At 40.6% G+C, this 17225-nt stretch overlaps 1 protein-coding gene across 1 annotated transcript in view; it reads right to left on the reverse strand.

The window, feature by feature from the left end:
- usp39 (ubiquitin specific peptidase 39) overlaps positions 1-17225 on the reverse strand; it is a 51145-nt gene that overhangs the window by 10351 nt on the left and 23569 nt on the right. Inside the window, exons 8-11 of the mRNA XM_073060549.1 lie at positions 11667-11734; positions 8911-9099; positions 4412-4554; positions 2918-3053 (exon numbers count right to left, since the gene is read on the reverse strand). Coding sequence (XP_072916650.1) covers positions 2918-3053; positions 4412-4554; positions 8911-9099; positions 11667-11734 — 536 coding nt within the window. The remainder of the gene's footprint in view (positions 1-2917; positions 3054-4411; positions 4555-8910; positions 9100-11666; positions 11735-17225) is intronic.

Raw genomic sequence — 17225 nt, forward strand, 5'->3', positions numbered from 1 at the left:
CCTTCCTGTAATATCATGGACTCTTAACTTGCTAACCAGCCACGTGTGGCACCTTGTCAAAGAAATTCTGAAAATCCAAGTACACAACATCCACCAATTCTCCTTTGTCTATTCTGCTTGTTACTTCCTCAAAGAATTCCCAACAGGTTTGTCAGGCAAGATTTTCCCTTGAGGAAACCATGCTGACTTTGGCCTATTCTATCATGTGCCTCAAAATACCCTGAAACCACATCCTGAACAATCAACTCCAACATCTTCCCAACCACCGATGTCAGGTTAACAGGCCTGTAGTTACCTTTCTTCTGCCCATGCCCTTCTTAAAGAGTGGAGTGCCCATTTGCAATTTTCCAATAATCTCACTTTAAGGACTCTTTATTTCATTATCTCATGTACTCATTATGTATTGCTATTTATTTATATCTGCATTTGCACAGTTTGTTGTCTTCTGCACTGGTTGATCTTTCACTGATCTTGTTGTAGTTGCTATTCTCTATGATTTGCTGAGTATGCCCACAAGAAAATGAATCTTAGGGTTGTATATGATGTCATATATGTACTTTAATAATACAATTTACTTTGAACTTTGAACAGGGTCAACACTTCAATTATTCTGTTAGATAGATAGATAGATAGATAGATAGATACTTTATTCATCCCCATGGGGAAATTCAACTTTTTTCCAATGTCCCATACACTTGTTGTAGCAAAACTAATTACATACAATACTTAACTCAATCACTATCTCAAAAAGCATTAATAATAGCTTTTAAAAAGTTCTTAAGTCCTGGCGGTAGAATTGTAAAGCCTAATGGCATTGGGGAGTATTGACCTCTTCATCCTGTCTGAGGAGCATTGCATCGATAGTAACCTGTCACTGAAACTGCTTCTCTGTCTCTGGATGGTGCTATGTAGAGGATGTTCAGAGTTATCCATAATTGACCGTAGCCTACTCAGCGCCCTTCGCTCAGCTACCGATGTTAAACTCTCCAGTGCTTTGCCCACGACAGAGCCCGCCTTCCTTACCAGCTTATTAAGACATGAGGCGTCCCTCTTCTTAATGCTTCCTCCCCAACACGCCACTACAAAGAATAGGGCGCTCTCCACAACTGACCTATAGAACATCTTCAGCATCTCACTACAGACATTGAATGACGCCAACCTTCTAAGGAAGTACAGTCGACTCTGTGCCTTCCTGCACAAGGCATCTGTGTTGGCAGTCCAGTCTAGCTTCTCGTCTAACTGTACTCCCAGATGTTGGTCTCAATGCACTTAATGTTAGATTTTCTTTTTTATATCTTCTTTTGATTCTATTATCATCTCATCTAATTTCACTCCCACATTTAGTATACTTTAAGCTTTCTGTAGCCTTGGGCTTTCAGTGTCTGAAATAAGCTTCTCTTTTTCATCTCACCCCCTTGTGCCTTGGTATTCAAAATAAGAATCTAAAACCTGAAGCAAAAACACTGATTTCTAAAAACACTGTAGAAGTACAATTTGCCCATTAGACCCAATTCTGGTCTTACAGTATGAGATGCCAGGCAAGCAGAATGGCAATCTCAAAGGTCAGAAACCGCAGCGCAATAACATACAGAGCCAAAGTGGGTAAACCAGTACAATACAGATGCCAAAATTCACAAAGGTGCATTTATGGGTTTAATACCCTGTAACACTTTACCATTTGTAACTTCCAGCTGTTATTGTATTTATTGTGTTGAGAGCTGATAAAAGGCTTTTTCTATTTACTACAGCAGTTATGACAATGAGTCCTCAAAAGGAAATCAGATAACTTGAAGGGCAGAAAACTACAGGTCTTCAGAGAAAATGCAAGGGTGGAGAAATCATTAACTGTTCTTACAAAGAGTCAGTGTAAGTACAGTAGTCCTGTGTTCCAATAGACAGAACATAGAGCATTACAAGCACAGTACAGGCCCTTCGGCCAACCATGTTGTGCCAACACTTTAACCTTCTGTAACATACACAAAATACTCAGGTCCGGCAGCATCTATGTAAAGGAATAAAGAGCCATAATTTTGGACCAGGACCGGAAAGGAAGAGGGAGGAAGTCAAAATAAGGTGGGAGCAGGGGAAGGAGTACAAGCTGGTAGGTGGGTAGGGGAGGGAAGGACAAAGTGAGAAGATGAGAAGATATAGCTGGAAATGGTAAAGGACTAAAGAAGGAATTTGATAGGAGAGCAAAGTGGATCATGGGAAAGAGAGAAGGAGGAGGGGCACCAGGGGAGGTGATGGGCAGGTGCAGAGAAGGAATAAAAGCGGAGAATGGAAGAAGAGAGAAGAGGGAGGAGAAACAAAATTACTGGAAGTTAGAGAAATCAATATTCATGTTGTCATTTGGAGGCTACCTAGATGAAATATGAAGTGTTGCTCCTCCAACCCGAAAGTGGAAGGCCATGGACTAACATGCTGGAATGGGAACAGGGATTGAAGTTAGAATGGTTGGTCATTGGGAAATTCTGCCTGTTGCATACGGAGCAAAGGTGCTCAACAAAGCGGTCCTTCAATCTGCATTAGGTAGGGGATGCCACACCAGTTCCACAAGATACTGTAGATAACCCCAAAAGACTCACAGATGACACGCTGCCTCACCTGGAAGGACCATTTGGGGCCCTAAATGGAGGTGAGGAGTATGAATGGGCAGTGGGAGCACTACGCTACCATGCCACAATTCAATTAAGAGAATATTACATAGTGAAATGTTTATTCTCCTCTGCATGGCCTAAGGAACTTATTTGGCACAAGCTGAAGCTAATCTTTCTTTCAATATCTGTAACGTACTTTAACATTGCATTCATTCATTCCACTGAGGGTCAACCAAGTCGAGTACAGCTAAACTTCCAGGAGTTTTGTAAAGAGAAAGAAATACCAGTAACAGACAGGGCTTTATCAAATGCATACTCACATGATGCAAAACGTGGACCCGATATGCTCCTTCACCAGGCTTTCCATCATGTACCACATTACCTATTAGGTCATAGGTGGTGTGTTTGTGCACAGCCTGAACCTCTTCGGACAGGTATTCTCTTAAATCCACATTCCTGAAACACATTTCAATAAGCATGTTGGTTTTATAATGCTAAATCCTCATTACCCGAAAGGGATAGGGGAACTAACAGCTGGCGAGACTGGAGTCTGACACTGGAGTTCAGGGTCCCTTCACTGGCTAGTCCAAGGGTAATATGAGAGATCGAAGCCCAAAGGCTGATCGAAGTCTGGAAGTTGGTCTAATGGCTGAAGCCTGGGGTCTGGAGACTGGAGGATTGCCCGTGTGGGTGTGTGGGAGGGAGTGAAAGCAGGAGGAGAGTGGCTTGTTTTACTGCTTTATTTGTTTCTTGTGTTCTATTCTATTGTGCTTTGTGTTGTTCTGCTGAGCACTGTGGGCCTGTTACATCAGTGCCGGAATATGTGGTGCCACTTGCATGCTGCCCCCAGCACATCCTTAGGTACGTTGGTAAGTAATGCAAATGATGTTGTAGAAGCCATGCATCTACATTCTGTCTGTGTTGTATTTTGTAGAGCTAGGGAGTGGGTAGGGGGGTGATTTTTTTGCTGACTGTTTAAATATACTTGGCTTAAGTATGTTTGAATACGCTTGGACTGTTTATTTTGTTACATTGCTGGTTTTAGTTTCATTAGTTTTTATCATTTCAAGACTGTTTGTCTTTGCTGATTTCTCAGTAAAGGAACAAACATACTTTCTTCGACTTTACAACTTCTTGTACTGTTGTGCGTCATAATGCAGTGTCTATCCCCATGCTTAATGCCTGAGCAGTTTTGGTTTGTTTTCGAGTAACTACTACAAGCACATTTCACTGTATGTTTCAGTGAACATGTGGTAAGTAAATCTGAATCTGAAACTCATAATTCAAGCATGTTCCGTTGTGTTTACTCAACACCTGGATGGCTCCCAAAGTACTGCTTCACCCAGCATTTCAAGTTTCTATGCTACATTAGCTGACATCAGCCAAGCTGTAGATGAAATGTTACAAATACTTTAGCACCTCCAGCCCAAGGAAAGCAGAATGTTTGTGCTTATGGCAAGTCAGAGATAGAGCATGTGGGGAAATCAGCTGAGGATTTGGTTTAGCAAAAAGTTTACAGTTATCAACAACTACTGGAAACATGCAACAGGTCAGAGACAGTCAGTTCTGATTACAGGTCATCATTTAACATGTTGATTTAGTCTTCAGGATATTATAATTTCATATAATCAACCTTCATAGCTTGCCAGCAGATTGATCTGAAATGTTAACCCTGTATCTTGCTCCACAGATGCTGCATGACCTACTGAGTACTTCCAGCATTTCCCATTTTAGTTGATAATGTTATGATGGATATTAAAGGAACTATACAATTAAAAGGTGAAAATACTGAAAACTAAACACAAATTACTTACGTAATTGGAAAATTGACAATGGTGGGGTTCTTCTCTATGAAGAAATTATTCTTTGTGAATCTCTTGATGTAAAAGATGAGATAGGGGGGTAGCTTTGTCAGCTGGAACCTCTTCAGGAAATTCTCCTTGTAGGTTTTATACTCCTGAAGAAAATACAATAAACAGTTTGGTAAGTGTTGACTACATCATTGTTTAGATCCCTTTGGTTGATAAACCAGCATTTGGCGAGACAGTGTGAGTGAATTCCTGCTCCCACCCTTTTCAAAGCATGTTGTAGGATAATTTATATCTACCTTTCATAACCTCAGGGTGGTTTAAAATACCTAGCAGCAAATAAAGTACAAGTAACAGTCATAGATGTTGTAATGTAGGCAAACAAAATCTGAAGATGCTGGAAATCCAAAGCAACACACACACAAAATGCTGGAGGAACTCAGCAGGCCAGGCAGCATCTATGGAGAAGAGTAAACAGTCGACATTTTTGGCCAAGACCCTTCACCAAGACTGGGCTTGATCATCCCGCTGAGTTCCTCCAGCATTTTGTGTATGTTAGAGTAGTGGCTGTGTTACTGGATTAATATTATTGAAAGTACAAATTAAAACCCCATTGTGGTAAATTAAAAAATTTAACATATTTAACAAGGATGTTTGAAAACTAAGCAGGTGATCATTAAAATTAACTACAGTTTTCAGAGAAATTCCAATACCACTCTTTGTGAAAAAAAGTCCTGCCCTGCATAAGCAGACTGATTTTTATGTGACACCACACCTACCTCAATTAAAATGGCACTTAACTGCACTGAAGACACCTAACAAGCTACACATACTGATCAGAGAAACAAGAGATCCACAATAATTGTCAGCTTTGCCAGTGGCAATTAGATTAATAACAGAATACCCAATCTGTGCACAGCAAGTTCCCAACAAACAGCTCTACAAAACAAGACAAGATAATCAGTATTGCGATGAAGTTAAAAAGCATAGAAATAATAAACACAAGATTCTGTAGATGCTGGAAATCCAGAGTAACAAACACAGAATTCTGGAGGAACTCAGCAGGTCAGGCAGCATCTATGGAAAAGAGTAAACAGTTGATGTTTCAGACCAAAACCCTTCATCAGGAGTGGAATTAAGTCTTTACACTGATTATCAAGCAACTATTTATCCTAACAACAACACACACAAAATGCTGGTGGAACACAGCAGGCCAGGCAGCATCTATAGGGAAAAGCACTGTTGACGTTTCGGACCAAGACCCTTCGTCAGGACTAACCAAAAACTATCTTTCCTTTCGGTTAGTCCTGACGAAGGGTCTCGGCCCAAAACATCGTCAGTGCTTCTCCCTATAGATGCTGCCTGGCCTGCTGTGTTCCACCAACATTTTGTGTGTGCTGTTGTTTGAATTTCCAGCATCTGCAGATTTCCTCGTGTTTGCTATTTATCCTAATTTTATCTTATTCTCTTCGTGTCCCATCAGATGTTATCACTGATCTACATACCAGAAAAGTTACAAGTTAGAAGTTTTAAAATCATTTGTATTACCTTGAGGTACTTATATACAGAATATTCTGTCTGGTCGGCATTCAGACAAAAGTTTTTCACTGTATCTCAGGGCATGTGACAATACTAATTACCAGTAGTGAATTAAACTACCAATGTCAGATTGTTGGAATGTCGGAGGAAACACTTGCAGTCACAGAGGGGACATGCAACCTCCACTCCAACAGCATGGGAAGTCAGGACTGAATCCCAGTAGTTGGAGCTGGAGATAGCAGCTCTACAAGCTGAATGTAGCTCTTGAACATTTGGAAAGATAGCATGAAAATCCTCCTGCTCTCACCTTTTTTCAAAGTGTGCTGTAGAATATTTTACAAATATCTACCTGAGGGGATGTGTGCCCTTGATTTCACATGTCAGCTAAAAGGCAGCACTTCCTCTTCGTCTGCTGGCTCTGGGCCTATACCCACTGGAGTTTAGAAGAATGATGGTGAATCTCATTGAAACCTAATGAATGTGGAAGGCCTAGATAGGGTAGAGAGAATATTTCTTGTAGTGGGAAGAAAGCAGTCTAAGACCACAACCTCAGAATAGAAGGACGTTCCTTTAGAACAGAGATAAGGAGGAATTTCTTTAGGCAGAGGGTGGTGATTCTGTAGAATACGTTGCCAGGCAACTGTGAAGACCAAGTCACTGGGTATATTTCAAGCAGAGGTTGATAGGCTCCTGATTAATAAGGGTGTCAAAGGTTACGTGAAGAAGGAAAAAGAAAGGGGTTGATTTATCTGCGTAACTCAGCCATAATGGAATGGCGGAGCAGACTCGATGGGTCAAATGGCCTATTCCTGTTCCCATGTCTTATGGTTTCATAACTGCACTGATTAAGGGCTCAAGCTTAAAAGTGTCCGCATTCAGTTCAGACTTTCCATGCCACCTGTGTGGGGACTCCACATTCACTTACCCCACTTGTATTTCCTCGCATCGGTAGTTAAATTCGCCACTGATAATTGGTTTATTATTGTCAAATGTACTAGATTCCAATTTTATTAGCACAAGGTACAAAAGCTAGGAAGATATAATAATAATTCAGTAAGTGACATTCATTCTTCATCCAAATCTAGGTGTACATTCTCTGCCTTCTGTTATTGCTTTTTCTTTGTATGACCGCAATGTACTGATACGATGAAATGATCTCTATAGATGGTATACAAAATAGTTTTTCATTGTACCTTGGTAAATGTGACAATAATATACCAACTTACAATTTTAGAAGGTTGGGAAGATATCTGTCAAGATATATTTTGTTTTTAGGAAGGATTCAGTCATCTCCAGGCTAAAGCAATTCTAACAGTCTTGCACAAGGCATACAGATATAGGGAATGATTTTTTAAACTCATTAATTGGATATGGGCACACCTAACAGTGCCTTCATATAGTGTTCATCCTAATTCCTCCAAGATAGTGTGGGGGGGGGGGGGGGGGGGGAGGGAGGAACCGGTTAAGGTTACAACTGCAATGGTCAAGGTGATGCTAAGGAAGTCTTAACAACTTGGTGAAATTAATTTTGCACACCTATGCTCTATAGCCATGATGCACCATCAGCAGTGGATTAGCTGCCAATAAATTGGGAACATTTTCCCCAAAAGAATGCTCCATCTTATTTCAAAATACGTGGCTGCAGCAGTCATCACCCAGATGATGAAATCTACTCCAACACATGTGCTTAGAAGGCAGTACGGTTTAAGGTACTCAGCCTTTGAGCTAAGTCTGTTGCCACAGAATGCATGTAGATAGTGAATTAAACTTATAATTAAAGGTGTCACCTTTGTCTCCTTCACCAAGGGTCCTGACAGAAGGGAAACCTTCTGGCAATGTCAATGCCACTAAGTGTTAAGACTATTTTAGTCAAGTTCAAAAGTCACAGAAACCAAAAGAAGAAATGGACAATGTGTTAAGATAATTGCCAAAAATTACAGGCAAAGAAGAAAGTCTATTTACACATAATGCTGTCACAATTTGGAAAGCAAATCTTGAAAGATAATGGGAGGAGATTCAGTGGGAACACTCACAAGAGGAATTAATAGAACAGTACAGGCCCTTCAGAGCATGATTTTGTACAACCTCTCAACTTACTCCAAGATCAATCTAACCTTTCCTTCCCATATAGCCCTCCATTTTATATCATCCATGTACTATATCTCTTAAATGTTTTTATATCTCCCTTGACTACCAAGCCCAGCAGTGCATTTCACACACATCATTCTGTAAACAAACATACCTGACAACACCTAGACTCACCTTAAAACCTCATGTTGCCACCCTGAGAAAGTGTCTTGCTGTACACTCAATCTATGCCTTATGTCATCTTAGACACCTCTAACAAGTCACATCTCATCCTCCTTCACTCCATAGAAAAGCCTTAGCTTGATGAACCTTTCCTCGCAAGACATGCTCCATAATCCAAGCAGCATCCTTGTAAAACTCCTCTGCACCCTCACTAAAGCTTCCACATTCTTCCTATAATGACGTGACCAGAACTGAACACAATACTCCAAGTGTGGTCTCGCCAGTTTTATACAGCTGCAACATTATTTCATGGCTCATGAACTCAATCTCCCAACTAATGAAGGCCAGCACACCAAATACCTTCTTAACCAACCCTCCCCCAAGATACCTCTGCTCTCCCACGCTGCTAAGAATCCTGCCATTAGCCTTGTACTCTTCCTTCATGTTCAAAGGAATTGAAAAGGAAATACTGACCAAGCCACCAGGAAACAATAGAGGTTTTGAATTCTCAGGTGTACCAAAGTGCTGAGACCCCCATTTGCGCATCATCACTAACTGGACTTGCCTCACAGGTGGCAGCACTCTGTCGATCTAAGAGTTTTCTGTACAGCCCCATCATTGATTCTGTTATCACTGCTGCCTAGTCAGCTCAATTAATTTTAGTTTGCCAAGAGTATTCAGTTTTATTCACATTTGCCTTTTGATTTTGTATCAACCTTCTCTGTGATGCCATTGAATTTTGCCAAGATGTTGAAGAGTGGAACTTGTGGAATGATCAGCTGCTCCTTCTCATCCTTATACAGAGGGGCAGTCGGCAGGTCAAGCGTCAAGTACAGGAATGTGGACTCTGTCATTGTTTCCTTGAATTCCTGCATCTCCAACAGTTGCTCTTTTTCCTCGGGTGTCTAGGAAGCGAACATAAAACAAAAGTTAATGCTTTCCTTTTAAAAGTCTATTAAAATGTTTTGAACACAAAAGAAGCCACTGGCAGCTAAGTAATCTCCATACTCAATGCATTTCCACAGGCAGACTGGTCACAAGAGGAATGATTATCCCACCCATTCATCAAGCTGACAAGATGCAAACTCAGCTCTCAAGGTGATGGACAATGTTTTAAATCATTCCCCCAGGCTTCTCGGAATTGCTCTGATACACTTTAGCAAGTACGCTGCGCTTACTGCGGTGCTCCCATTTCTAAAATCAATCAAATATCAGCGATTGCTCCGCCAGTTTTCAATGCAGAAATGTTGTTTTAAAATCATGGGAAAAAGCCATTCAGCCCAATAAATCTGGCTTTGTTTACAACTTCAGTTCCAACCTTCCATTCATTTCTTCAGCAGTGTCAGAATGACTTTACATCACAATCTATTCCAAAATTATTAACATTCACTGGGTAAATATTTCTCCCTATGAACAATGACACTAATTTCAAATAACATTCTGTTGATAAAGAAGAACATCCCTAAAATTAATTACATAAGTTTAAGTGATCCACTATAAATGAACAGAAAGGAAATAAATATATAAAGTGAAGCCCAGTGACATTTTATTTTTGATTGTTAAATAAAAATAAATAACTCTAAATATTAAGTGGCTGAAAGTCTACTTAAAATCAGGTAGAAATTTCACAGGGTTACAATAGAAGTTGTTCTATTGTTGAGAGCTTTAACTTATAATCAAACCTTACCAAGAGAGATGATTGGAGCAGATTATGGGCAGCTTTATTTTACCTGCACTACAAATATTTGACGGGGCAATCTAGAGGGAGTTTTATATTATAACTAATCACTGTTCTACTTGCACTAAGAGCGTGTGAAGAGGTAAATTAGAAAGATAGATAGATAGATAGATACTTTATTCATCCCCATGGGGAAATTCAACTTTTTTCCAATGTCCCATACACTTGTTGTAGCAAAACTAATTACATACAATACTTAACTCAGTAAAAAAAATATGATATGCATCTAAATCACTATCTCAAAAAGCATTAATAATAGCTTTTAAAAAGTTCTTAAGTCCTGGCGGTAGAATTGTAAAGCCTAATGGCATTGGGGAGTATTGACCTCTTCATCCTGTCTGAGGAGCATTGCATCGATAGTAACCTGTCGCTGAAACTGCTTCTCTGTCTCTGGATGGTGCTATGTAGAGGATGTTCAGAGTTATCCATAATTGACCGTAGCCTACTCAGCGCCCTTCGCTCAGCTACCGATGTTAAACCCTCCAGTACTTTGCCCACGACAGAGCCCGCCTTCCTTACCAGCTTATTAAGACGTGAGGCATCCCTCTTCTTAATGCTTCCTCCCCAACACGCCACCACAAAGAAGAGGGCGCTCTCCACAACTGACCTATAGAACATCTTCAGCATCTCACTACAGACATTGAATGACGCCAACCTTCTTAGGAAGTACAGTCGACTCTGTGCCTTCCTGCACAAGGCATCTGTGTTGGCAGTCCAGTCTAGCTTCTCGTCTAACTGTACTCCCAGATACTTGTAGGTCTTAACCTGCTCCACACATTCTCCATTAATGATCACTGGCTCCATATGAGGCCTAGATCTCCTAAAGTCCACCACCATCTCCTTGGTCTTGGTGATATTGAGACGCAGGTAGTTTGAGTTGCACCATATCACAAAGATCACAAAGAGCTTCACAATTCAACTACACTGAGTGCCTGAAGAAAACTAGGGACTTACATCATTTACCAGCTCCAAATAAACATAATGTAGTCAAAAGAAATGAAACATTCTGAAAGCCTTCTCCTGTCTACCTCCATCTCTGACACCCTAACAATGAAGGGTTTGAAACAAAATTAGTTCAATTTACAATACAGGCAGAATTAACTTGCATTAATGGCTCCTTCCTGCCACCATGTGGCTAAAAGAATAAGCAATTTAAAAATTGTATCAAATAAATCTGCAAGTGATATTCTGACCTTAAAGTGGCAATAAATGTGTAAAAAGGACAGCACCATTTTTGACATATTGGCAATAATAAGACCATAAGATTTAGGAGAAGAATTAGGCCATTTGGCCCATCCAGTCTGCTCTGCCTTTCCATCATGGTTGATTTATTATCCATCTCAACCCCATTCTCCTGCCTTCTCCTCATAACCTTTTATGCCCTTACTAATCAAGAACTTATCTATAAACTCAAAGACTCTGCCTTCACAGCTGTCTGTGGTAATGAATTCCACAGATTCATTACTGACAACCTAAAGCCTCATCTGTTCTAGAGGGCCATCCTTCTATTCTGAGGCTGTGCCCTCTGATCCTAGAACCCTCTACTCTTGGTAACAGAATTTTTAAAGCTTCAGACCTTAATGGCTCTCAGTTTTGCATCTATCCTACCAATATACCATCTTTCAAAAGTCAATCCACTACCCATCAGAATCCTACTCTGTTCTGTCTTGTCAATCAGGAGGCGTGGAAAAAACGTACAATGAAAGTAAGAGAAGCAATAATAAAAGTCCTAACCAGATCTGGTGGAGGCAGCTTCTTTGTGAATATCCGCATGGAACCCTGGAACACACTGTTGATGATGGCTGCAATGAGAAATTAATTTCAATATTGAGGAAACACAAAACAATACCACAATCATCTTAAGGTCCACATTACCCATTTACTGCCACTTTAACAACTCAATAAGAACAGCTAAACCCATTGTAGTGGAACACATTTTTTAAAAAGTGGCAATTAACCTATTTTCAATGGTGAGATAAAGGTAGATGGATTTTACTCCCCATACTGAGGACCATGATTCTTGCTGTGCCAGACCTCATGGATATAAAAATGAGTGCACTAATTGACCAGATGGCCGAAGACTGATACAGGCCCACCAAGTGTTAACAGTTCAGTTCATGTAGGAGTCATAATGTGAGATTGTTATGGGTGGGAGCCAAGGGCAAAAAAGCATTGGAATTGTCTACAGATCCCCAAGCGTAGTGATGAAGGAGGTTGAATTAAACAAGGAATTTGAAGATGTGTGCGATAAGGGTATAACTGTCATCATAGGTAACGTTCACCTACATATTGGTTGGTCAATCAAAATTAGCAGTTGTATGTGGAGGAGAAATTCCTGGAGAATCCAAGTGAGAGCTTTTTAAAAGACCAAAATGCCAAAGAACCAACTTGAGGCAAGCTACTGTTGACTGGTGATGAGAAAGGAATAATTAAGTCATGTGGTACACGGTCCTTTAGGGAGCCACCACCGGAACACAAGATAGAGTCTGAAACTAGAGTTCCTAAACTGAACAAAGGAAACTTCCAGGTACGAGGTATGAAATGGCTATGATACATTGAAGAACTTTACTAAAGGGATTGGTAATGGGGAAACAATGGATAATATTTAAAGAATGTATGCACTATGATTAACAATTATTGATTCCTGTCTGATCCAAAAATAATATGATCAGTTTTTATCTGCAATTTGAGAAGGATAAGGGCAGATCGGAGGTGTCAGTGTTGCAGTTGAACAAAGGAGACTATGGAGCCATGAGGGAGGAGCTGGCCAAAGTTAACTGTACGGATATCCTAGCAGAAAAGACAGTGCAACAGCAATGGCAGGTATTCTTGGGAATAATGCACAAGGTGCAAAATCAGTTCATCCCCTGGAGAAGGAAGGATTCAAAGGGGGGAAAGGGGCCACAGTGGTTTACAAAGGAAGTCAGAAATTGCATAGCATTAAAAAAAAGGAAGTATGACAGAGCTAAGGTGAGTGGGAGGATAGATGATTGGGAAATTTTTAAGGAACAACAGAACTTAACTAAAAAGGCAATATGGGGAGAAAAAATGAGGTACGAACGCAAGCTAGCCAGGAATATAAAGGAGGATAGCAAAAGCTTTTTTTTTTTAAAAAGGTATGTGAAGAGAAAAAAGATAGTTAAGAACAATGTTGGGCCCTTGAAGAATGAATTGGGTGAAATTGTTATGGGAAACAGAGAAATGGCAGAAGAATTTAATAAGTACTTTAGATCTGTCTTCACTAGAGAAGACACAAGCAATCTCCCAGATGTGTGGATAGGCCAAGGACATAGGGTAAACAGAGGAAATGAAACAGATTGACATTAGGAAGGAAATGGTGATGAGTAGCTGATGGGACTGAAGGCTGACAAATCCCCAGGTCCAGATGGTCTGCATCCTGGGGTACTAAAGGAGGTGGCTCTGGAAATTGCGGATGCATTGGTAATCATTTTCCAATGTTCCTTAGATTCAGGATCAGTTCCTGAGGATTGGAGAATGGCTAATGTTATCCCACTTTTTAAGAAAGGAGGGAGGGAGAAAACAGAGAACTATCGACCTGTCAGCCTAACATCAGTAGTGGGGAAGATGCTGGAGTCCATTATTAAAGATGAAATAGTGGCATATCTAGATAGCAGTGATAGGATTGGGCCGAGCCAGCATGGATTTACCAAGGGCAAATCATGCTTGACTAATCTATTGGAATTTTTTGAGGATGTAACCAGGAAGTTAGGCAAGGGAGATCCAGTGGATGGAGTGTACCTCGATTTTCAGAAGTCATTTGATAAGGTCCCACATAGGAGATTGGTGGGTAAAATCAGAGCTCATGGCATTGGGGGGAAGATATTGACATGGATAGAAAACTGGTTGGCAGATAGAAAGCAAAGGGTAATGGTGAATGGGTGTTTCTCAGAATGGCAGGTGGTGACTAGTGGGGTGCCACAGGGCTCAGTATTGGGACCACAGCTGTTTACGATTTACATCAACAATTTAGATGAAGGCATTGAGAATAACATCAGCAAGTTTGCTGATGATACTAAGCTGGGTGGCAGTGTGACATGTGATGAGGATGTTAGGAGAATTCTGGGTGACTTGGATAGGCTGAGTGATGGGCAGATACTTGGCAGATGACGTTTAATGTGAATAAATGTGAGGTTATCCACTTTGGGAGTAAGAACAGGAAGGCAGATTATTATCTGAACGGTGTAGAGTTAGGTAAGGGAGAAATACAAAGAGATCTAGTAGTACTTGTTCATCAGTCACTGATGGTGAATGAGCAAGTGCAGCACGCAGTGAAGAAGGCTAATGGAATGTTGGCCTTTATTACAAAGGGAATTGAGTACAAGAGCAAGGAAATTCTTTTGCATTTGTACAAGGCCCTGGTGAGACCACACCTGGAGTACTGTGTACAGTTTTGGTCTCCAGGGTTAAGGAAGGACATCCTGGCTATAGAGGAAGTGCAGCGTAGATTCACAAGGTTAATTCTGGGATGTCTGGACTGTCTTACACAGAGAGGTTAGAGAGACTGGGCTTGTACACGCTGGAATTAAGGAGATTGAGAGGGGATCTGATTGCAACATATAAGATTATTAAGGCATTGGACAAGATGGAGGCAGGAAACATGTTCCAGATGCTGGGAGAGTCCAGTACCAGAGGGCATGGTTTGAGAATAATGGGTAGATCATTTAGGACAGAGTTAAGGAAAAACTTCTTCTCCCAGAGAGTTGTGGGGGTCTGGAATGCACTGCCTCGGAAGGCAGTGGAGGCCAATTCTCTGGATGCTTTCAAGAAGGAGCTAGATAGGTATCTTATGGATAGGGGAATCAAGGGATATGGGGACAAGGCAGGAACCGGGTATTGATAGTAGATGATCAGCCATGATCTCAGAATGGCGGTGCAGGCTCAAAGGGCCGAATGGTCTACTTCTGCACCTACTGTCTATTGTCTAAATCAGGGAAGTTCAAACTTATTACCATGGGCATACATATCCAAGGTATAACTACCATTGTTCTGTCCTTTGGGCAATTGACTTGTTTTTACTATGTGATTAAGCACATTCAGCTTTTATTTTGAAACGAGCAGTTTCAAATCTGTATCAGGTCACTTCCTGTGCAGTCAGGAAGTAGTAAGTAGGAAAGCACACTGGCTGGCAAAAGCCAAAGGTTTATGTTAGGAGCTGAAGCAGTTTCTCTCTAAAGCCGTCCTGATGTTTCCCCTGCAGAAGCATTGCTTGTAAATTGATGGTATATTGTTTAGAAGTAAATCTAAAGGTATAAAAAGAGTTTGCAGAAATAGAATGTTATTTTTAAGTTTATTAGACACCAACCTAGATGCTAATGGTTTACACAAACTATTTACCTATTGTATTTACTTGTCGGAATCTTATAATATTTACCTGCAGGAAACTTAACAAAAGCTCTTACTTATCTGTGTATGTTTAATTGTGTGAATGGCAACAACATTATAATTGCAATGTACTTTGTTTTTTATTCAGTTTCACTCCTTATTCACTATGTCATGCCATTGAGTCTGCAACAAAACCAAGGATCTAAGAGGCAATATCCTGACTCTCATGTCATTCTTGAATGGAGTTTGGCTGACTGTCTAGCTGATGTTACAACACCTCAGTGAGGGTAGTGCAGCCAATAAAATTATTTTTTGCAGCAGCACAGTACATTAAAAACATGACAAACATAAACTTAAACAAAATAAAACTTATTGACATTAGTGCAAGTTAAGAGAGAGGATAAAGAAATAAGAGTCCAAGGTGGTGTGAAGAGTTTTTCAGGCCATTTCAAGAACCTGATGATAGGAGGGAAAGAAGCTCTTGTTGAACCTTCACGTGTGTGCTTTCAGGCTCCTGTACCTCCTTCCTGATGGCAGTACTGAGAAAAGGGAATGGCCTGAATAAAAGGGTTCTTTAATGATGGAAAAGGGCTCAAGCATGGCTTCTGAAAGACATTAGGAACAAAATTAAACCCAAAGTGAAAAATTACCAGAAAAAGCAGCAGTCAGACAATTGGAAGTTAAGATTTCGAATTTGAAACCAAGGTCAGAAGAATTTTCTTCTTGTAGAGAGAGATGTATTCAGTGATTCTCTAGCATAGAAGGGAGTGAAGGACAGGTCATCAAGGATATAGATATATTTCTTTTATATGTGTACAATGTCCTGTGTATGTTACTCAAAATGGGTTTTTTTGGTTTGTTAAGAGTAGGAATGCTTCTTTGTCTGATAAGTGTTTCTCTCGCAGTTGTTTTGCTTTATACTTGCTGATATGGTAATTGTATTCATTTGTTAACCAATAGGGAATGTTATTTTGTCTTGTGAGGCTGGGCACGTGGGGAAGGGGTTTTCGCGGGCTTTTGGTGGGGAGTCGGGAGGAAGACGCCGAGGAAGGTGGACGTGCGCTGCACTGCTCGGAAGACCACCGGGGGGTCCTAGGTGCGAAGACGTGGAGGTCGGAGGCAAGCGACGAGGGGTCGGATGGTTCAATGGTTGAGCTCCAACGATGTGCACTAAACTGACTGAACTTTGATAAGTTGGCGCCTTTTGTTTTTTTTCCTTGCATATATATTGTATTGCCTAATACTCTTTTAATTTTAGTAAACTCTTTAAAGTGTATTTCATAACGGTATTTGTTGTGGGTTTGATACTGTGGGCGGGCGCGAGGCATAAACTCGATTCTCACAGCACCTGCGTGTACGGGAGGTGGGATTGGTGTGTGGCTGGATCTCCTTTTCCCCTAGACATATACCAGCCTGTTGGGTAAGTGTTACATATGAATCAAAGGATTTAGGAAGAAGATAGAAAAAGGGTAATTCCCTATTTTTACTTGATAGGCTGAAGTGAATAAACGGCCATGATATTTGTGAATGGCGGTAGTGTGGAAGTGCGGCAAGGCAAGGGTTAAGATGATGTCCAGGCAAACACACAGCACAGTAAAATTTGCAATCAGTCTAGGCAAGAAAGGTCTTTGAAGAACATAGCTTCCCTTTGCACACAAAGCAGAGGATGATACAAGATAAGGATGGAATGGAAGGGTTCAAGGAGTACACACCAACTAAGGGACAATTACATTACTAACTTCAAGGTATTAATGGTTGTTAGCTTGTAGTTTCTATTGACTTATAACCTATTCACTTATTGACTTATTAACACCAAAATTGTGAACAGTGACTGATATTGCAAATAAGGAATTTGAACAAACTCAGTTTACCAAACGGTCAATATCTGTAACTGTTAGTCAATTTTATATAAAAATGGCATTTCTCTGTTCAAACTTCAGAATGGTGTGG

The sequence above is a fragment of the Hemitrygon akajei genome, chromosome 1 (assembly GCF_048418815.1).
Source record: "Hemitrygon akajei chromosome 1, sHemAka1.3, whole genome shotgun sequence".
In the NCBI taxonomy this organism is placed as follows: domain Eukaryota; kingdom Metazoa; phylum Chordata; class Chondrichthyes; order Myliobatiformes; family Dasyatidae; genus Hemitrygon; species Hemitrygon akajei.